A 24,087-nucleotide genomic window follows, 5' to 3' on the forward strand; every position below is an offset into this window, starting at 1 on the left:
ATGTGCAAGAATTTCTTCGTTCTTCCATCCACGTCTAGCCGCGAAGTAAAGTTCTGAACCTTTCGCTTGTTTTGTTTGTCTAACGTCAGAAAATATTTCCTCGGCACCTTGTACGACAAAGTAAGCTGAAAAACGCTCTGACTAACAAGGACAAGAGGTTTTTGTCGATCTACATAAGAAAACAGAGGAAGTCGACGTTAGATGGCGGATAAGTCGTTATAGCGTAAATAGGTGCACGAAGAACGTGTCATTGACAAAACCTAAAAAAAAATTCTGCCAGCATTTCTTGTAGGGATGAAACAGAAATTTTCTGATTTTCTAGCAAGACAAGAAATGTGATGTAGACATATATATTTTCCAAATGTGTTGCTTGGAATTCTGCGTGCCTCATTACATCTGGAACTACATAAAATCGTTTTCGCCAACAGACCGCGTTTTTTACGGTTCTACTGAAATGTTTAACATCGCTGTCTGCAGTGTAAACAATACAAAATCCTCGTATGTTGAAGAATTTTAAGATCTAATATAATTTTCGCGTATTATTCACACGTTACAGGCCTATTAAATAATTTAAAACGGCTTCATCCAAATTCTCTTCACATGGAATTAAACTACAATCATCATCTAATTTTATTTTAATTCCACTAGTTATTTTCCATTTTCTCTATTCCTTTCGCTCTTTGCTTAATATCAGATTCGTTCGTTTAATTTTCTTCGCTCTTCTATTCCCATCTACCTCTTGATCTTCTCATTTTACTTCTTCCTATCATAAATCGGCTGGTAGTCTCGCAGAATCTCGGACTTCGTGTGATACTGACGAAAAGCTGGTAATCTCGCAGAATTTCGGACTTCGTGTAATACTGACGAGAGGCTGGTAGTCTCGCAGAATCTCGGACTTCGTGTAATACTGACGAGAGGCTGGTAGTCTCGCAGAATCTCGGACTTCGTGTAATACTGACGAGAGGCTGGTAGTCTCGCAGAATCTCGGACTTCGTGTGATACTGACGAAAAGCTGGTAATCTCCCAGAATTTCGGACTTCGTGTAATACTGACGAGAGGCTGGTAGTCTCGCAGAATCTCGGACTTCGTGTAATTGACGAGAGGCTGGTAGTCTCGCAGAATCTCGGACTTCGTGTAATACTGACGAGAGGCTGGTAGTCTCGCAGAATCTCGGACTTCGTGTGATACTGACGAGAGGCTGGTAGTCTCGCAGAATTTCGGACTTCGTGTGATACTGACGAGAGGTTGGTAGTCTCGCAGAATCTCGGACTTCGTGTAATACTGACGAGAGGCTGGTAGTCTCGCAGAATCTCGGACTTCGTGTGATACTGACGAGAAGCTGGTAGTCTCGCAGAATCTCGGCCTTCGTGTGATACTGACGAGAGGCTGGGTAGTCTCGCAGAATCTCGGACTTCGTGTGATACTGACGAGAGGCTGGTAATCTCGCAGAATCTCGGACTTCGTGTGATACTGACGAGAGGTTGGTAGTCTCGCAGAATCTCGGACTACGTGTGATACTGACGAGAAGCTGGTAGTCTCGCAGAATCTCGGACTTCGTGTGATACTGACCCTCCCACAGGTCAGAGTTATTGAGAACTTGGTCGTCGCCGAACGCTTTCACGTGTTGCACCGTGACTTCTTTGCGCAAAGTCACAACTTTCTACTGCAAACCGTTAGAGGCCGCTCTTCGGTTGTGGTATCGGTTACAGTCCAGCAGCCACGACTACAAAATGTTTACCGACCTTATCCACTCTTTCTCTCCTCCTTCTCGCTTTCTGTCTCATTTCTTGCAGACCCACGCTCCGTTCAGATGTTCTCAAACGTAATATCGAAATCCATACCGTCACTGTGTTCCAATTTCTTTTACCACCTACGCAAGCAAACATTTCCCTGGTAAAGTGAATTTCCTTAACGGTTGAAGGCATTTTCAGCAAAAGAAACTACGAATTAAACGACTCACAAAATGCGTCCAGCGTCACCAAATATCAAGTTCATTCCCTGTTCCACGCGTACTTCAGATTAAAACTGTACTAAACGTGTCATACGTGTATAAACATTAGAATTTAGAAATGTAGCATGAATGAATATTAATCTTTGTAATGTCAGTAACTCTGAAATATTTGCTTTTCAAAACGGCTGTGTGATCTGTGCAAAAATAAAAATGCTAGCAAATAGTTACTCATGCTTTCAAACAGGATGGTAGCCCCAATTTGTATTACTGATTAGTTCAGTCAACAAGAGATTCCTGTCCACAATAAAGGAACGGCAAACTCAGTCAGGGATGCCAAATGTCGAATGCTGAAATTCAATTTCTACCGAACTACAAAGCGCATCTGAAATACACCTCGTAAACTGGGGACATAAGTGAAAGACGAATTCCCGAAAATAATTCCGAAAGAAGCCATCGTGGTCTGTAGCAGGATTTAAGGTTTCCACGGCGGTGAGTCAGAAGATAGTTATTCTGTGATCCAGCACCGTCAAGTCTTGTATATGTTTACCATAAGACTCATCGCCCTGATGATGGAGGCAGGAAGGACCTCTGAAACGTCGGTAAACTTCCACCGTATCGCACGGCGCTACAACCCAGAGACGGTCATCTTCAGTTCGTGGTCTATTTAAAATACTACTCGTATTTATTTATACCGAGATAAAACCACGGACCACCAGAACAGAAGAAGGAGACGTTCGATTTTAGATTTTCGAAAATTTTACAAAGCGAATCAATAATCTACGAAAAGTCTTCGTTGGGTTAATCTTCCAGCCGCATGAAATTCGGAGAAAAATAAATAACAATTCAGTAATAAGCAGTGGTCACTGGCTATGATATAAATAATATTTGAAAGTACCAAGTCGAGGAACAAGGGCTGCAAAGCTAACAGTTAACTGAGACCATTTCCCAATCTGAAACACCTCCAAAGGTCTTTAAAATCAGTACCCAAACCAGAATCTTCTTACATATGTGTGTCTCGCCTCAGAACCCAGAAGTGGGACATACCCGACACTGTCGTACTGCATTCTGTTGAATCGGTTCCAACTCTAGAGAACTAGGTTAGTCGTAGCTTGCCTCTTAGTTATCGTCAGGTAAGACACGCCGTGCAGAGTTATGGTTAACTGGAGGTACAGTTCCACGCTTTCTTAATCTCGGCACCAGATGGTAAGTGGTTAGCTTCAAGCCCAGGTCGCTTTAACGCCAAGGAACAGGGCACTGGGTGATATAACACAGGCATGGACATTACTAAGAAGGAAGAACTCCTCTGCTAGGAATTGAAGCCCGGTCGTCCACTTCCTAGCATAGTCGTTAATCCCATAACGACGGTCTTGTGGATGACAAACCTTCAAGGACCACGATCTGGCAGCAAAAGGATGATGGATTTCTCATGGCTGATAACACCTAACAATAAAAGACAAAGTTTCGGAAACGCTAGGATCTCTCCGTCCTATCCTCGTGTTCGATAACGACGACGACTTCTAAACATCTCAATCTCTCGCAGAAGATAATGCCAGAGAATCACAAGCACGTGATCTGTTGCGAAAGAGGACCAATCGAAGACGCCGAGAAACGCCTTGCAACCGTGAAAAAGAGTCCGGAGTACCTCGGATAAGTTTCCTTCGGCCTGGGAAATCCAGTGGTACGCAGACAGGAATCGGAAAATTTGTGTGTGAATCACCAGGTTCACCACACAAAACAGAACACTGGAAATAACCTTAAGTACACAACGAAAAGGTCAGAATAACGTACGAAAGAAACAAACGAAAAGTCCCAGGAAAAGTACACGAGAAAAATTTCTGAAGACAGAATTTCTGATGCATTGGAAAACAGCGGATGCACCAATGAGGAGCGATCAGACAAGTGTCCGTGGCGTGACCCCTGCTGGCAATATTTCAATTAATTTTAAAAGAAACTCAAATTTTAAAAATCACTAAGTAATGTTTGCCGTTCCCGCTTTCTAGTAATACTTTACTCTCTGGAGACTTCGTTCAACTTAAAACCCACAGAATTCATACTTACAAAAATGACAGTGGTCTAATTATCAAAGTTGGTTGAAAACTCACGCACCGCACAATAAAATATTCTACAGACGGTCGAAATTCAGGAACGTCCAATTCGTCATTCAACTTACAGGCCAACGAAGGACATCTTGCGACATTTTTCACAAACGCCTCACCTTACGAAGTTACGTAACTTTAATAAGTTGCAGTAGATCTAGGACGGATCAGGGCCGCGACCCGTTGCCTTGTTCAGTGCCCGGTCAACGCCCTGGCCCTTTCCCTAAACACAGTGATGTCAAATACAGGGCGTCCCAAAAATATTCACCAAGACACGGAATATTAATCTTATTATCGATCTCCGTGCGTTGTGTTTAAGGGAGACATGTCCGGTGGCCATTTTAAACACAAACACAACATTATCTAATTAACTAAGTGCCTATGCTGGCGCATGTAACGACAGTTTATAAAAAAAGGTCTTTATTTCATTCATTTAATGTGTATACATTTTGGGACACCCTGTATATGCGGTGTAGCGTACGGGAAGAATGGCTGTAGAATTCCAGCCAAAAACTTAAAATTTTTAAGCAGAGAGTGTGCATATCCAGAAACTTCGAGATGTTACGTCGTATAAAACGTCATAGAACATACAAACCTCTTTGCTCCAGAATTAATATTCCCTCATTACAATTTGTTTGTTTGTCTGTGGGCTCTTTAACATTTAATTCTGTATTTAAATGTATAAAGTTTCACGTGACGATTCGCGGATTATTATTTCAACCTGTAACCGCGTGCGAGGTCACACTGCATCGAACTGTGTACCGTCTGCCTGAGAGCCATGATTACGTTCACCATGACTGTGGAACTTACAAGGACGCATGCGCACAAGACGTTCCATGTTGCGATGGGAGGCCTTTGGTAACTACTCAACCAAGCAAGTAGTAATTCCTCACTCACTATATCAATAAAATGATAATGACGATATCGTAATTAATTTTTGATTGCAAGCCTTGCATGTAGTAAGTAGAGGTGAGAGTTAAATAGCAACACTAATGTCAGAGAAGTAGACTGTAGGTTTAAATGTTTAAAATGGTTAGCGATGTCTTAAGGTAGTGTTAAATGGCGGACTTTTATATTGGCGGTGAAGGACTTATGTCTTCCATACCAACATGTAACCTCTTAAAAAGATAAACAACCACAAACACATCGATAAAGACGCTTTGCCACAACGCCACAGGTGTTCAGACACACAAATACATCCTTAGCGCTCGGTAACAATGGCCTAAGCCAAAATTAACGTGTATTGCCTTAGGCCCTTCTTACAGAGCACGAAAGACATTAATTACAGGCGTAAAGAACGAAATAAACGATAACGATTCGAATCTGAAATGTCATCGTAAAAAACCCGAAACGAAAGAAACTGAAGATGTTGTTAATCCATAAACTTTTGAGTCGCACGATAAGCGCCTAAAATATTAATAACAGAAAATCCAATACGAGACTTACACCACTTCCTGAGGAAGTTACTCTTCAGCTTGTCACAAAGTTTCTGTCTGTGATGCATCTTGAAGGCTTCTGGACGCGGGTCAACACTTGGCCACACACGACACTACATAGCACATCGCAGAGAGACAGGATTAAAGACCGGAGCTCACGGCAAGCAGCCTGCGACTGACTGCAGCTAGACTGCTAGAGCCACGGAACAGGTACACGACGTCAAGGATGAAGCGATTGAGGGGCGGGAGGGGGAAATATATCAGCCGCGGAGAAAACATCAACCCGCTGCCAGTTGGTAGGGCTCCTTGGACTAGTAATCAGCCTGTCGCAAGGCCCCTAGATCAGTGGAATTCAACCTTTTTTGTTCGCGTACCCCCAGATATAATTTCTCTTCAACTTTGTACCCCCCAAAGTTGTTGGTGTATAATTCAAGTTATACGTAGTATATAATCTACATCTAAAATAAATTAAATAAATTACATCACTGATTATTCAGTGTTTATCATAAAATAATATATTTTTTAAATTTCACGTACCCCCTAAGATGTCTCCGCGTACCCCCAGATATAATTTCTCTTCAACTTTGTACCCCCAAAGTTGTTGGTGTATAATTCAAGTTATACATAGTATATAATCTACATCTAAAATAAATTAAATAAATTACATTACTGATTATTCATAGCTTATCATAAAATAATATACCTTACTATAAAAATTCGTGACTTGTCGTCTATCAAAAAATGACGTCATCAACAATGTTACGTTATATTTGTTTACTCGACATTGTTGTGTTGTTCGGGGGGGTTGGTTTAGTTTCTTACTCTGCTCTAGTTTTTTAAATTTTACGAACCCCCCCAAGATGTCTTCGCGTACCCCAGGTTGAATACCACTGCTCTAGAGGACAGTACAACTCAGAAAAACGCGGACTAATATCCATGCCTTGAGTGGGATTCGAACCCACGGTCCCATTGACCACGCGGCCACTGAGACGGCCCAATGCCCCTTTAGAGATTCAAACCTCGGCCGTCCATCTAAAATCCTTATCGTTTTAAACCTCGACGACAACTAACCAACTACTTGCTACCAAAGTCCGCAGGCACATGATTCGAAGCTCACATAACCCAGTTCACATGGGCTACGTGTCATTTGCCTCCCATATCACACACGGTTAGGTTAGGTTAGGTTAGGTTAGGTTAGGTTAGGTTAGGTTAGGTTAGGATAGGTTAGGTTAGGTTAGGTTAGGTTAGGTTAGGTTAGGTTGGGTTAGGTTGGGTTAGGTTGGGTTAGGTTAGGTTAGGTTAGGTTAGGTTAGGTTAGGTTGGGTTAGGTTAGGTTTGGTTAGGTTGGGTGGTCGCTTTTCGAGAAGTTTACCACCAAAAGTCTGTTTGATGTCTCGTCTTATCTGATGAATTGTATGTACGTCACCACAACAGTGTTAGGTGACTCATCTAACACATTTGGCTGTATGAAAACTTACGGCAAAAAAGTTTCACTCGCAAATCAGAATCTCCGATTCTAATTTTTCTTTCAAAATTACTCAATTCCAAGGTTACTGGAACTTTTCATGAAGATCAGATATTAGAACGTGGGAAATACCTCACAATTCGCGAGTGTTATTTCCTGTGCTAAGACCAATCTGTTCACAAGACCTTACAAAATATGACTGTTAATGAGAGATCATATTTAAACACGTATCGGCAAATACTTCTGTTTCCATCTTCACGGTGAATAACAGATAGATTCAGTAAAATATGCAAAGTCTGGATGTAAAAACTTTTTTTGTGATTATCAGATTGCGGTGCGAACAGGGACAGAGATACGTTCGTACGTACGAACGAGATAAATCGATTATCGGAAAGTCCCAACCGGTTGTGCGTAGGGGAAAAGAGGAGACATTTAAATTGTTCAAAATTGGTGACTGAAATGAGGAACTCCTGAAGAAACACACGTCTTCGGTTAATGTAGCTACAGAATCGAATCCCGGAAGCCCTTTTCCGATTCAACAAGAGAATTTCCCTAATCTTTTATACAAAAAAATCATAGACTGATAAATATGGAAGGCGATTCTTAAGAAAGATTAAAGCCGGGATATGAACCTGAAATATGAAGAGGTTCTGCTGGAGCTCTGCCAGTAGGGAACGCGGTGATATAAGAAACAGGTGGCATAAATAACATTTAATTATCGACAAGCAAATTAAAACCATGGCCAAAACACACGTCCTCATAACCAGTTTCAAAGCAATTCATGGTCTTAAGTTTCGAAACGAACACTCAAGGACTTCGGGTCGACTTTCAGTCACTTCGTCGTTAAAGAGGCTGTCGGATGGGAATCCCACTGCAGATCCACAACGTATGCACGTACCCTGGACCACACCCATCACTTAATTACTTCATTGGTGTCTAATCACCTTGGCATTCGATAATTTCTGGGCTCAGATGTGACCCGGAATACGAATATCGCGATCGAAAATTTTTAGTAATTTTCCTTAGCCTCTCCACCAGATTCCGAAACATCACTTCCATTCCAACAAATATTTCGTTAATCGTCCTGTCATTCCACGTTACAAATGGCGTCGTTAAATAGACTATTAATATATTAATAAAACTGCTACGATCTGGTGTCTGATCTAGCAGCACAGGCTAAACGTTAGACAGCAGCCAAATTTGGAACGGAATGTTTTGGTTTTTCTCGGTACACTCTCTTTTCGCAAAGAAAAAGTTATTCGGAGATGCTCGAGACACTTTTGTGCTCAGGAAAAAAAGTGATGGTGGAACCACGGTTCCGGAGAATTTGACGTAAATACGTCTATACGGAAAGGAAGTTTATATATTGGCTTTATTCTAAATATTTCCTTTATACATGCTTTACAATTGAGATAAGTTTGATTAAGACTTTGCTTATTCAACTTGAATTAGTTACGCTTAAGATGGGTCTGTGGTAGCTGAATGTAATGTAATGTAATGAAATGTAAGGTAAGGTAATGTTATTATTATTATTAGTGCTCTGTCTGACGACAGGTCCATATGAACAGGATCCTTCCATCCTTTTCTCGGACTGGGACCTGTTCATATACGTTCTTGGCAGATGATCCAGAAGTGGTTTGCCATTGCCTTCTTCTGTGTGTGAATGGAGTAATTGTTGGGATGCCACGGAGGAAAACTCCGTGTTGCCTAGACCACGGCCTTGCCCAACACAAGTTATAAATTCGGGCACCGCCGGGAATCGAACCCGAGACCCCAGGATTACAAGGCCAGCGTTCTAACCGCTAGAGCACCCCTTTTCGTAACACATTTTTGCCGAATGACCCTTCCTCATACACGTATTTACGTCAAAAAAAATCACACCGACTAGATTTTCTCGGGGATTTTCGTAGCTTCCTCTCTCTCGAAAAAAAAATTGTTCGAAATAACGTCTTACAAACTTGGCATCCGACATATTTGTATTGTTCATCAAACGTCAAAACAACCTCAGACGTGCTTAGAAATTATTTACATAATCCATTCAAGGATTACTGGTATTTGAGCACTAGAAGAAGCGTGTATTAATGGACCGACAGTCAAGACAGATTGCAAATAGATCAGTCTCGTAAGAGCAAATATGTCAGGCTTATGTGAGAACAGTTAACATATTTATTGACTAGCCGAAAATCTGCGTATGTATCCAAAGAAATTCTTCGGATACTTTCGAATGATTAGCAGCAATTTCGACGAGTTACTGTTCACGATTGGACCATCTATTACCTACCAAAATACTGTAATGAGGAGGTTTGTGCAGGCAGAAGGAAGATTTGTCAGTAACTCTACGATAGTTATATATTTAATTTTCTTTATTACATTTTATAACAATCTTACATTTAATTGTAGACTTTAAACATACTTTTTCTTTCCTGTTATGTAGTTTAGGGAATTACAATCACAATATTCAGTGTAGTTCGGTATCAGATAATGGTGACATGGTATTGCTATCAGAGGGTGACATCTGGGGAAGTAGAGTGCTACTACTGGTGGACGTAGACTGCTCAGGACTGCGGAGGGATTCGGTGTGCTGAGGTTTGAACTTTGGCGAAAAACTCTGGTTTATTCCGGGAGGATTAGAAGGTGGAAAATTTGGTGGAAAATAACTGTTCGAAAGGCGTCGAGTGCTGAAAGGATACTGGGGTTGAGGCAACGTTACCCTCCTCAAAACATTTAAAAACTCCACTTTCGCTATGTACTTTTGTTCATCACTGAGTTTCTTAAATGATGGTACCAGAGAGAGTAAGAAAGATTTGTCCTCATCAATATCATCTCTGTTTCTCTCTTTGATTATTTGTAGTAAAGATTCTTCATACGTAATTTTGGAACGTTTACTCTGTCGTCTCTCGTTTGTTTCGTTCGCATTTGTGACTCCTCTGACCTGACGTCCTGTGTTTATATCTTCCTCGGTCTCATTCTCATTCCCAGATGAGCTTCGTTCTTGAAGTGTTGGCAGAAGGAACAACAACTGGTCAAAATAAACATATTTTCTCCTTTTTCTGGCCCCTTGTCCTGTTGACTTCTTTTGTACTTGAATTCCTTTTCGGAAATTATCACGAATATTTCTCCATTTCCGTTGTATGACATTGCCTGAAAGTATGACATTTTTTACTATAAAAATTCGTGACTTGTCGTCTATCAAAAAATGACGTCATCAAACAATGTTACGTTATATTTGTTTACTCGGCATTGTTGTGTTGTACCAACACAACAATGCCGAGTAAACAAATGACTTGAGTAAGACACTAAACTAACCCCCCGAAGGGGGGTTAGTTTAGTTTTTTATTCAAAATTTTAAAATTTGGTCAAGTGTTTTAACCCCCCATTCGGGGGGGGGGGGGTTGATTTAGTTTCTTGCACAAAATTTTAAAATTTGGTCAAGTGTTTTAACCCCCCATTCGGGGGGGGGTTGGTTTAGTTTGTTGCACAAAATTTTAAAATTTGGTCAAGTGTTTTAACCCCCCATTGGGGGGGGTTGGTTTAGTTTTTTACTCAAGATTTTAAAATTTGGGGGGGGGTTGGTTTAGTTTCTTGCACAAAATTTTAAAATTTGGTCAAGTGTTTTAACCCCCCATTCGGGGGGGTTGGTTTAGTTTCTTACTCAAGATTTTAAAATTTGGGGGGGTTGGTTTAGTTTCTTACTCAAAATTTTAAAACGCAACCAACCCCCCCGAGGAGCATCCGAAAGGAGCGCTCTGCTCTAGTTATATGATATTGACTGATATTCTTATCTGCTTACAGGTACCTTGCAACTGGAAATAGCTTCCATCCATTACATTAAGAATATCTGCTTGGTGATAGCAGGTCTTTATTTTTCAATTACAAAAACTTCTTTTCTATTTTCCTTATGGCTTTAGTGGACGCAGATTACTGCTTCATTAGCATAGATGTGGGAGCTTACGGTACATCTAGTGACTCTAATATATTTAAAAACACAAATTTATGTAAAATGTTGGAAGAAAATACATTAAATATTCCAGATTCCAGGCAGTTACCTAACGATGCCATTTGCCATTGTAGGAGATGAGGAATTTTCTCTATCGGAAAATTTGGGTCTTCTCAAACGTATATTTAATTACAGATTATCGAGGGCAATGAAAATGGTGGGATGTGCATTTTGAAATACTGTGCAAAAAAAATGGAGAATTTTCCAACGTGTCATTGACGTTCGTCTTGATTTTTGCGATATTATAATTAAAACTTGTTGTATACTAAACAATTTCGTCCGCAAGAGAGACGGAATTCATCTTGAGGATACGATGTGTGAATGCCCCTCTGAGATGGTTCAGTCTATTTGAATGTGAGAGAATATTACGCAAAATACTTCCCCACAAGCTCTGTTCCTTAGCAATACGAAAAGGTTTAACACAGCTTCTATTGTTATTACAGAAAACACGTTTGCAGGTTAAATTGACGGACGTACATCCTATTATAATGCAGTTAAATTAAACTGTATCTTGTATTTTATCATTTAACTTGATCTGAGTGTAAAAAATATACACAGAATATATAAATAAAGTTAAAACGAAAATAATTTACGTTTCTCCTTACCTGCAGTCACTCGTTCTTTCTTGTCTAGGTGGCACCAATTTGGCAACACTGCTTCACAGACTTCTTTCCATTGTTTTTCTTTATAGTTCTTGTCACTGTACTCTGGCATGACCTTATTGTACAGTGCCGGCCTCTTCTCCACTTCGGAAATCAATCTCTCACTATCAAAAACTGTGGTGTTCAGTTCCATTACGCGTTCGATCGATTCCAAGGTCGGGCAAACACTGGTCGGCCGTGCGGCTGTTTCACCGTTCGCTCGCGCACACAGACAGCGTTCTTTGTGTTCTAATGACACCGTCAGCCGCTGTGCGGCAGCAGCACCGCATCGAAAATGAAGCATGACTCGGCAGAAAAACCCAGGAGGTAAAACCACCGCGCATGCGCTCGCTTCCTACTCTTCGCGACTGTAATCTTCAGACTTGAGGGGGCAAGAAAGTGGGGTTAAGGACGAAAGATAGCGAGAGCCTTTAACGCTTCGGACTTCTATATTCCTTGCAAGTCTCAAGATTACAGTAGCGAACAGTACTGAAACTGCGATCCATTAATGCAGTTTAAAATCTGCTCGTGTGCGCTAGCCCACAGTTTCAGGTGTGTTAACTCCATTATGTTGTAAGGTCGTAAACGGTTTTGTGTGTCAGCAGGTAGGTGTCTCCACGTGACAGAAGATGCCATAGCTCGCGTAGCTTTGTATGCTAAGGTATGTATCGGCTTACACTTATTAATATTTATAACTGAGGGATACTTCGGTTTGTGCTGGACAACACGAAATCAACTCTCTGGTAATCCAACGAATGTTTTTTATCAGCCTCTGTTATTAAGCGTTGATTAATTCAGAGTATGGAAAAGGAAGAAATAGTCAGTCTACCTATAAGCCACCCTCTCCAGTACCTCTCTGTCTATAAATCTGAACTGAATATTATTTTGAGAATCTTTTAAATCCAGATTCAAACAACACTAATGCGTAAGCAAATTTTCTCTACATTCTGTTAATTAATTAAGGGTAAATGACGAGGCCGATCTTTATGATTGAATATTATGATTAGAATCAACTACATTCATTTTTTGCAAAACTCAAAGCAGTCAGGCGGTGAACAGAAAAGATATATCATAAAACACACAATAAAACAAAACCGACACAAATTTCAGGTAACGCGTGAAACAGAAGGCAAATGTTAAGAATTAAACCCCAAAGAGTCTGAACAGAAAAGAGGTTACACATTGATTACTGAATCAGGAAAAGAGTGGCATATGTCAGTAATCGGAATAAATTATTTGTAAAGATATCAGCATTTATATAATTCAATTAATTTATTTAAGTGTTTGCCAACAGTAAGAAGCCAATAACAGGCAAACACTTATAATACATACGATAATAACTAAATAATAATGAAAAATATTTCAAAAACAAATTAACTAAACATAAATATTTCTCTGGCGCATGCGTCACGTGTTCATTTGACATGAGTTGTAAGCTATTGATTTCGAAATGACATGTGGACAAAGTAGCCACAGGATCAATGGAAAATAACACGTTTCACAGGCTCGACCTGTGATCATCCTTGTGTTTGAACCACCAATTAGAAAGTCTTCATTGCTGTACTTATCGACAAGTGACGTAGGAGGAATTTGCATATCGAATATAAATTAATAATTAAAAGCTCGCTGAAAATTTAAAAAAAAATTCACTTCATATCAATCTCAACATGAATTTAGCAAAGGTTGGCAACACCGTGTGGCATCTATGAAACACGCTCGGAACTATAGAATGTTGGTCATAGATCATTTATGAGGTGTGTAAAATAAACTTGGAGAGTTTCTCTTTCTGTCGGCATGTCGCATGTTATCATCCTTTGCACCATTCAAGTCTATCGACATTTTGTAATGTGTCAGGGAATTATGAATAACCCTGTACCAGGTATGCATCTTCTCCCATGCGCGACGCAGCACTCTCTTGGGTTCAAATATTCTCAGACACCCGCCCTTCAAACAGACGACCGTGTACACTAAGACCACAGAAACCAGTGGGAACTGACAATTTGATGTACCTGACGACCTGAACCCAGCCATGGCCGATCATACAAGTAGGGGAGAAATAATGACAAATGCATACATACTTAAGGCGATCAGCGACAGAACAGCTTGCATTCCGATGACGTCACGTAACTTTCACATTGGAGGCTACTACTCTATCTAAAAGCATCGTCAACGTCAGCTCAAGCAGTTACTCTGATACTCTGAGGTTCAGCAAAGAGACGTTTCGGTGGCTTTACTAAAAGGGACAAGACTCAGCGACACGATCGCCCCCAGGCCGAGGTGGCAGGTGAAATGACTCACACGTACTCGTCCCATTAACCCTTTGAAGCCGAAGATCGTCTGAATATTATTTACGAATCCAGACCGTACCGCGAAGAAAACACTACACCTCACCATTACGAAAATCAGCTGGTTAACCCTTTGAAGCCGAAGCTCGTCTTCATAATATTTACGAATCCAGACCGTACCGCGAAGAAAACACTTCACTTAACCATTAGAAGTCGAATCAGGCGGTACCACATAAGATTTAACAAAAGAACATCCCGGTCAAAGCCTTAATAACTTCTTGAGAAGCTGATAGTCGCTCTGCCGTCTCATTACTATGAAAGGAAGAGATTTGTGAGGAAACGGTCTGGAACTTCCTAAGGTATTCTACAGTCTTCCGCTTGTGGTGAAGACGAAGGCAGGCCATTGGAGGACAGCCGATTCAGCGCCTGGGGTTCGACACCAGAATTTACCACTTATAAGCGACGGTAAAATATATAAAATAGAACAGAAGTGTTGTGTAATAACACTAGTTGCAGACGACAGACACGCAACGGCAAGAGACATGATAGCAGGAAACAGAAGGACACTTCATTAATTACGTAAGACCGGTTGCGTGTTGCTGTAAGAAGATACGAATTATCCGCACACAATTATTAGAAAATGTTATGCATGAATGCAGAAATCGACTCTAAAAACTGTTTCGACGTGTCACGGATCGATTCAGCACAGATAATTTGCATATTACTGTCATGTCAGGACACCACCTACGATGGACTGAACATGTACATCGGACCGGAGACACAACAAATGCGTACAGAATTTTAATGTGGAGTAAACTCTCGCAAAACGGCGACGTGGAAAACAAAAACTGAGAATATGAGTTTTAAAATGTGGTTTCAAGAATTTTAAAAAGATTAAACTGACTCACTATCATATTCAGTTGAACTCTGTTTCCAGAGATTATATATAATATACGCAATTCTGCCACGGTGGTCTAGCGGTTAGAACGCTGGCCTTGTAATCCTGGGGTCTCGGGTTCGATTCCCGGCGGTGCCCGAATTTATAACTTGTGTTGGGCAAGGCCGTGGTCTAGGCAACACGGAGTTTTCCTCCGTGGCATCCCAACAATTACTCCATTCACACACAGAAGAAGGCAATGGCAAACCACTTCTGGATCATCTGCCAAGAACGTATATGAACAGGTCCCAGTCCGAGAAAAGGATGGAAGGATCCTGTTCATATGGACCTGTCGTCAGACAGAACACTAAAAAAACATCAGCGTAGGATTTGTTAACCAATGCGGCATGACTGAGCCACTGTTTAACTCTACAATAAACAGCGTTCGTCACTACTTGTTCATTTGTCGAAGAATTTTCGTGTTGTTCATGAACCCGGAAATTTATCGCCGTTACAGCAAAGACGACATTGGGCCATTATCAGGTCAAACCTTGTCCACTTTACATAATCATTATCAGTTATCCGTGGTTTACATATGGCATTATCTATTCAATTATCTCAGTTCGCCTTTCTCCTAAGCAGAATTTATTGTAGTTCATTTGTATCCTGTCATCCCTAAACTAGCTGACAAATATTACCTTTTCTTAATCCGACAACTTTCTTTTCATGTAAAATATTCGAAGTGTGGACATACCGTATTAAGGATGGAATGAGGTTTTCAGGGCGGTGGAAATGTGATCTCGCGTGTTCTTGTAAGTGGTTACAGGTGTTTTCGAAGAAACGTTTCTCCGAAATATCAACCATCCACAGGGCTACACGTGGTCATAAACCATAAAACCATTATCTTCATCACATAATCTTTTTGTTTTTACACGATGAACATGACGTGAACGCAGTTTGTGATCATGTTTGTCTGTCCGTCCGCATTATTCAAATTGAGAACAGCTGGATGGATTTGGATGAAACTTGGTATGGACGTTATGCCATTGGAGTTTACATTAAAATCGTGCTTTTTAATTTCCGGCAGCCGGACGAACAAACTTTTGAGGTGGGATTGACAGTGACGCCGCTTGCAATAGGCTAGTAGGTCTTTGTGTGATGTAAAATAAGAACATGACAGCTGAACAAAAAGTTAATTAATCAAAATTCAATCTAATGACCCCCATGAGTACGAGTCCAGTTTTATTTATTTAGTGTTCTGTCTGACGACAGGTCCATATGAACAGGATCCTTCCATCCTTTTCTCGGACTGGGACCTGTTCATATACGTTCTTGGCAGATGATCCAGAAGTGGTTTGCCATTGCCTTCTTCTGTGTGTGAATGGAGTAATTGTTGGGATGCCACGGAGGAAAACTCCGTGTTGCCTAGACCACGGCCTTGCCCAACACAAGTTATAAATTCGGGCACCGCCGAGAATCGAACCCGAGACCCCAGGATTACAAGGCCAGCGTTCTAACCGCTAGACCACCTCATCTTATTATTATTTAGTGTTCTGTCTGACGACAGGTCCATATGAACAGGATCGTTCCATCCTTTTCTCTTCTCGGACTGGGACCTGTTCATATACGTTCTTGGCAGATGATCCAGAAGTGGTTTGCCATTGCCTTCTTCTGTGTGTGAATGGAGTAATTGTTGGGATGCCACGGAGGAAAACTCCGTGTTGCCTAGACCACGGCCTTGCCCAACACAAGTTATAAATTCGGGCACCGCCGGGAATCGAACCCGAGAGCCCAGGATTACGCTGATGTTACATTGCACAAAATCAATTTCATTTCAATAAGAGTCCTCCGCGAGTCCTCCGACAGAAGAGTGGTGACGGCCGGCAATAAACTTGTACTTGAGTTGGATTTTCATCAGCCGCTTTCCAATAATGATTAGTTATTACGTTTCGGAAAAAATACACGCGGAAGTTGCGACGAAGGAGGCAGTCTGCGTAGTTCGAAAGCGAAACAGAGGACACCACGGTCGAATAGAAATGAAGAACGGGGCGCGCGAACCATAAATTACCCCACTGGATAATAATGCTTACCTTTGGATATTACTCTGTATCAGTCCAATCCGTGATTATTATCAAGAATACTCTTTAATGGCATAATAATCACAAGGAGCCGACTTTATGTTTTCTGAATATAATCGTAAACCCTCTCTCCCCGATTTTAAGCAGCACATAGTTTCATTACTGTACTCACAAGAGTCCGCCAGATTAATACAGTCCACGTCACATAACTTCATATTTTCCTAAGGTTACTTTTAAAATTATTCTACCATCTTCGTCTAGGTCTTCCATGTGGTCTCTTCCCTCCAGACTTTGAGGCAAGTATTTGATACATTTGTTTTCTATCTTTTGCGTTCATAGAAAGTATCATAAGCGATGGCATCATTACACAAACCTGAAATTATATGATAAAATACGGTAAATCCCGTCATTGACCTATTTTTGCATCTTCCTGAAGGAACTGGGGCTCTATTCCCGGCTGGACACGTTATAGTTCTAAGTTCTATCCGCTACCATTCATATTTTAACCAATGACAGCTCAAGTCTGTAACAACACGCAATTCTGTTCTCAAGTTGAAGTAAACGTGGCTTAGTAAGATTCTAAATAAAATTCAGAAGACTTCTCTGCCCCTCCGATGGACTGATATAAGCTTTGATTCTTAATGGATAGACTTTCTATTGCATTATTAACACACCTAAAAAAAGTACAGGCATGAGAATGTCAAATTTTAGATTTTTCTAGGTATCTCCTCATCACGTTTTCACAAAAATTCTCCTTTATTTTTTTTTTTAAATGTGGCTATACGTGTTGGTATAACTCCTAACAGTTAATATTGCAAAATATTTACATTACGATGTATTCAAATAGTCAAACATTCCCACGTGTAGAATTTGTGAGCATTTATAATCACACAAGAGACAATTAAACTAATTTGTCTCCTTGTTGTAACTAAGATATTCGTTCCCCAAACTCTATCCAAAACATCACTAAGGCCCCGTGTCATGAGGTTAGTTCTCTGTTGATTAGTTCCGAGCCAGAGGCAGGAAAAACTTGCTCGATGCGAAATTACAAAATTCAATACCCGAATCTTTTTCATTTTAACTGCTTTCAGTGTTTATTTAAAAACACGCGCTTATAACATAGCCTATCTGTGTCTGCCTGGAGTACATTAAATTTTGAACTCGATGGAGTAAAAGCCTTCTTGAGATCTCTGTAATCGCTCAGCTACATAAGAAATTGGCCGCATTTCGAGTAACACGAAGGTTCATCGCCGTGTTCACAAGAGCTCACCACTGGTCCTTGATTTATTAACATCACAGTTAACTAAAAATACAGCTATCATAATGCATATATATTTATTTTCACAGTCTATACACAAACGTTGTAATTAAATGATGTTGTTAAAATTATATAATATTAAAACATTATGTAGTATAAAATATTATATTTTGGCTCTTTTTATCGTAAATACGATATTACATTATTTCCCGTTTTTTTTATTTATTAAACGACATGTTTCGATGGATAAGACCTCATCTTCAGGTTTATATCAATTTTATAATATTTTAAAATTATTAGAATATTTTTATGTAATGTATTATATTGATTTGTGGTTTGTTTGTAGTCAGACGTTTATTTTTGTGTGGAATTAATGTTTAATTATTATCATGAAAAGCTACAAATTGTATCATAATCCAGTTTTCACCATCCGTTCTCCTGACACCAAATATTATCCTCAGTAGATATCCTTGTCTCAAAAACCCTGAATCTACTTTCTGTCCTTATGGTAAGAGACCAAGTTTCATACCCGTACGAAACAACGGGTAAGAGGTTATACTTAAGACGTAAGACTAACGCCACACTACTTGCTATCATCTGTTAAGGAATTACATCACGGACGACTCAGCCAAGTACAGAACTTTCTCCTGATATTTTCAGGAGACCTTGACACACTTCAATGCTTCATTGAACGAGAGAAATTTGCTGTATTTTGTACGTTACGATACCGGAAGTCCTCTCGGACTTCCGGTATTATTAAAAAAAAATTAAAATTTCTTCCTATAACTTCCTGTTCGTCTATCTGATTATCATTCCTTTGTTTCTTTAGAATAACAAGAATTCAAAGAAATAAAATCCAACATTGGTACCTAATTTCAACAGAATGTGCATAACCATGCTGGAATAAAATGACAGGAGGCTGGGAGAAAACAACGGGAATCTCCATACACTACACCAAGTATCATTAGGATGTTAAAATCAAGTAGGGTGAGATGTTAGGGATATGTGGTACACCTCGAAGAGACGAGAAATGCCTACACAATTTTGGTTTGTAAGCCCGAAGGGAGAAGACCACTCGGAAAACCTAGTCATAGATGGAATAATAATATTATAATGAATCTTAAGGACATGTGTGGGAAATTCTTTCACTATGTAAGCGATCACCAGCTTCTCAGACAGAACTCTACTCCACAGAGACAGTTAGCTACTGAACACCTCAGTGTCCAGCAATTCAACACGTTCAGCTCTGCTGACACCATAACTCGTAAGTGAAACATAACTGATGCCAACTGAAACAATTTTTGCATTGGTGAGATTCTTACAGCCACTAATATGAAGATGGCTGTCTTCCGGCATGTAATCTGCTAGATATTATCGACGTTCCAGAGGATATCACCACCTCCATCAACAGGATGAGATGATAGCGCCAATAAGATGTTCTGAAACGTCGGTCAATATGTACCAGATTACACGGCGCAACATCCCAGCTGACAGCCATCGTCATTTCAGTATTTTCACACTCTCTCCTCAATTGTCCTTGTCACCAGGGCATGAGAGATTTTCCGACCCAAATTCTGAACACGCTTCTACCCTTCGTGTGAGATACGTGAATGGTCTAAATGTCGTAAGGTTAGGTTAGGTTAAGCGAGAAGCAGAGAACAAAGCTATAAAAGAAGGCGTCGGAAACAGGAAGTCATTAAACCAAAGGAAAAGTAAAGACTACATTTCACAATTTCCATTCTAAGAAGCATTTTATCGTCTATGAGCCAGAAGCACGTTCTTAACTAATGACACGCATACATCAGCAGCATTCAGAAAGCAGGAATGCGGATTTCAAAACATCCAAAATTCTACATAAAATCCACAGAACATATATTAAGAATTGTTGAACACAGGGTGACCATCAGGGGTGGAACGTTCGTGTTAACCGTGTTAGCCAGGCTAACGCTTTGAAAAGCGACAAAATTATAAAGCGGTGGTCAGTGGTATTACGCAGACTGCATTACAACAGAACCGTAAGTCAGATTCAGCCATTCAGTCGCTACTAGCTAGTTCCGTTACGCTCAGTGTAAGCCTCAACTAACTGGCTAACAATGTCTGGCTGGATCCACGTAAGTATGAGAGGAGACTTTTAATTTTTTCAAAGTGTCGGGCAGGCTAGGATAGCTATCACATTTGACATAAACGCCCCTGGTGCTGAAGAGATCGTTTGAACCTAAGAGGGAATAAGTGACTGATGGGTGGAGAAAATTACATAATGATAAACTTAATAATTTCCAGTCTATTAATTGTTTAATTTTAACCGTCTAATCACAATAAAATATTTTATTAAATATTAAAATATTATTACTACAATTAACATTCAATATTTAAATATTTAAAATATATTAAAATGATGCTCCTTCTATCGAAATGTTCGATTTACAATTAGAGCATCATCTTTTTCACGACATGTTTCGGTTTTAAATGAACCATCTTCAGGTGTATAATCGATATAAAGTCAAATGTAATTACATTTGAATTTATATCGAAATATTTAAATATTGAATGTTAATTGTAGTAATAATATTTTAATATGTAATAAAATATTTTATTGTGATTAGACGGTTAAAATTAAATAATTTATAATCATCACAATATGACGCAACATTATCATCTAATTCCAGTCTATTGTTCACCGGTTAAGCCTAGACGTATTATTACATTTATCACATCAAAGAAGATAAGACGGACGTATGGAGAACAGGAGACATTAAATAACTTGTAATAGGTTTAGATGGGAGGGTAATATTAAAATGGATTTTAAAGAAATTATATAAATGTGTGGACTAATTCATAGGCTCGGAATACGGACCAATTTCAAGCTCTCGTGTGCATGTCGACCATAACAGCGACTTCATTACGATTATCAGCTTCTAAAGAACTCTGAGGCAGTCAGGCTTGCAGCTTATCACAAATCATAAACTACAACGAAACATAAATGTATTGCTATTAATTAATTATTCTTAACTTTCACTGGCTCTGTTATCGGAAAAAAATTATTACAAAAAAATAAAACAAGTTTTTCACAATAATAGTTAGTTTCCTTTTTTGTCATCAGTCTTTCGACTGGTTTGATATGATCATCCATTTTCGCCTATCTTGCGCCAATCTCTTCATTTTCATATATTTTTTGCAGCTCACATCTCAAAAATCTGCGTCACATATTTCAATCTTTGTCTCCCCTTACAATTACGACATTCAACTGTGTTCAGTCACTTGGACGAGTTATTAATCAGCTGGAAAACCCACTACATAGAACATTTCCGAATTAGTACGTTTGAAAATGTCAAGGGTGTACGAAAGTTATGTGTCGAATTCTCTTATATCGAAAATTTTTTGAATTTCAACAAAAAACAATGTTTATGCGCATGTCAACACAGAAAATCTAATCGAAGTTGGAAATTTCAACGCCTGATAAAGAGCCGAACTAGTTTTTATGAAATGTAAAAATCCACACATCTTCACTGTCATGTACTGTGACTCACAGTTAAACCTGTTACAAGACTACAGATAAAATTCTTGTAAATGGTATATTTTCTGATTCTGTCAGCAGAACAAGAATCAGCCACGTTTCTCATATCAGACAGCATAACTAAATTGCCTCGTTCTCGAGAGCGACGTAAAAAAACTTGTAATATCAAACACAAGGCCGCGTAATCTACAAATATTCCTCAGCATGTAAAAACCTCCAACCGACGTTTACATGCACTGAAAATCTGTACAATTACCTGATCAAATTCCGCCAAATTCGGTCTGAAAATCATGCCATCACAATTCAAACATATTTCGTACTTTTTACTGTTCGTATTTTTGAACATGGTGCCGTCACTGGGCTTTGACGTACCATCGACATTAGTTAATATAAAATTAAGATCCTCTAATCTAGAAAAATATAAATATCAATCTCATAGCAGCATCCGAAGACTTCACAAATCGCTGAAACCAAATCCCGCTTGTAGACAAGATCTTGGAGACTACCCAACCTCACAACCCATCCATCCGAATGTAATCTTCCATCGGTATTAGCCAAAATCTTTAAAAAAAAAATTGGCTTTCGGCGGATCGCGTGAGAGATGACCTCGAAGTCTAGTTCAATAAATGACGCATTAAGATTACTCCGCCTTAGTGCGAAGCGATTATGTACTCCAGCTGAAGGTCACATAAATGGAGGTCTCAACCTGATCTATAAATCTACAACCACAAAATACGAACAAAGAGACAGGTAAAATATTTCGGAGTCATATTAGTCAAAAGTTTACTCTTTCTTTGTTACATGTTACTGAAAATCTGATAGATGTTTGTTCGAGCTGGACTCAGTTATAAACATAAGTGACTGCATCGTACCTGTAGGGGCGAACAAACTTCCTTCTCTAGAAAAAATGTTCCCAGAATTGTGCGTGTTTTAAGCCCGAAGGTATCTTGTTAAGGTTTTTCGTACAAAATCTGGGCCCGGCTTATAGTCCAAAAAAACATCACACTTCACCATTACAAAGATCAATTGGTTCTGATGGAAATTAAAATTCTACCAGACTGCGTGGGGTAAGATCCCAGGAGACAGCCAACTGTTGTTAAATTTGGAATAGCTTGGTACTGTATTCTACCTCCTTCAATGAGGTCAAAGCTATCGTAACGCACAATCATGTGTGATTTTAAAGTGCTCAGTTGTGCATGAAAGCAGATAATAATATTTTGGCCTAGAGAGAGTTATTGTTCACAAAAACAGAGTTAACTGTCAGACAGACATTTTTTTAAAAAACCCAAATTATGAAACAATGAACTAAACATCTGTATACCAACATTTGCAACTTTTAGCTGGCAAATACGCACGTAATGATGGGCTGTGTTTGACCCCTTCAATCTCCTTCGTGTCCAGAATAATAAATGGGCTACTTGGAACTAACTTTCATGTGACGTAAGTACAAGAGTGTCTGACGCAGGTGGAACGTGTCCATCGAACGCATTGCATTGTTTGCCTTCGAGACTAATAAATAAACATTTTAATATGCATCCTGAGACAACACCACCATTTTGTTTAATTACACAGAAATACACCATTACCAACTGATTTTATGATGTTTACGTTTTCATCAAGTTTCAGAAAAATTTTCAGCAAAATAAAATCTGACTTCAGATTTTTAATATTTTATTAGAAGAAAATACACAAGCGAGGAAATTTTGCATATCATTGTACTATTACGAGCCTAAGAAGACGCATTCTTACACAGTGATCTCCTTTATACCTTAATTACACATGTATTTATATTAGTATTATTTATATATATTTATATTAATAAAAATTAAAATTGTGGTTATACACAATTCTTGTACAAAATATATTTACATTTTAAGGAAAGCTGTCTTCCGGGTTGTAACGCCGTGGTAGATATTTGCCAGCGTTTCAGAGTGAAATAAAAGTACTCCTGAAACGTCGACAAACATATTTGAAAATGTGCTGTCTCAAATATGTACTGTCTCTGAAATGTATATGATTTCTGCATAGAACATAAGGAGTTTTTTATAGTTTTGTAAAAAGGCAATTTTAAAATCCATTGAAACAGTAAATTCACTACTTTCACTGTGAAATTTGGTTTAGTATAATTTTGAAGAAAGATTGTAAATTGTATTTCAAAGAAAGATTCCACGAAATTTGTGGATATTAACCCTTTGTTACGCCGGGAATTAGTAAAATTAAATGTCATTTGCTGTGCTAAAATATATTGTATATTGAGCATTAATATTCAATAATTAGAAAAAACATTACCGGACCCCTTATCAGGAAAGCCAGGGGTCTAAGACATGTCGGTTCTTAGGATTTTACTTCATTTTGGCTTTTTATACGGAGGAATTTTAATACAGACAAAATAAATTATAAAAATTATATGCAGAGATATTTTATCTGCAATAACAAATTTGTTGTTTTTGTGAGAATTAGAAAACTCCATAAAATCTGTGGTGTTTTCA

At 39.2% G+C, this 24,087-nt stretch overlaps 2 protein-coding genes across 3 annotated transcripts in view; both read right to left on the bottom strand.

Annotated features, from left to right (window-relative positions):
- The window catches only part of emp (epithelial membrane protein), an 88,356-nt gene that overhangs the window by 38,498 nt on the left and 25,771 nt on the right, over positions 1-24,087 (bottom strand). The window contains exon 1 of one of the 2 annotated variants that reach the window (XM_022062194.2): positions 5,494-5,667. The exons of the other annotated variant lie outside the window; for it this stretch is intronic. Coding sequence (XP_021917886.2) covers positions 5,494-5,551 — 58 coding nt within the window. The 5' untranslated portion in view covers positions 5,552-5,667. Of the gene's footprint in view, positions 1-5,493; positions 5,668-24,087 lie in introns of those variants that run through there. 2 annotated transcript variants of the gene reach the window in all.
- Positions 9,286-11,880, bottom strand: LOC110828962 (uncharacterized). The gene is made up of 2 exons (XM_022062196.2): positions 11,551-11,880; positions 9,286-10,089 (listed from the first exon to the last, which is right to left on the bottom strand). The coding sequence occupies exons 1-2, from the start codon at positions 11,738-11,740 to the stop codon at positions 9,407-9,409; spliced, it is 873 nt and encodes a 290-aa protein (XP_021917888.1). The 5' UTR covers positions 11,741-11,880; the 3' UTR covers positions 9,286-9,406.

Source organism: Zootermopsis nevadensis, unplaced genomic scaffold (genome assembly GCF_977971745.1).
Source record: "Zootermopsis nevadensis isolate Lab colony 2312 unplaced genomic scaffold, Znev_1.0 Znev_ptg000030l, whole genome shotgun sequence".
NCBI classification, from domain to species: domain Eukaryota; kingdom Metazoa; phylum Arthropoda; class Insecta; order Blattodea; family Termopsidae; genus Zootermopsis; species Zootermopsis nevadensis.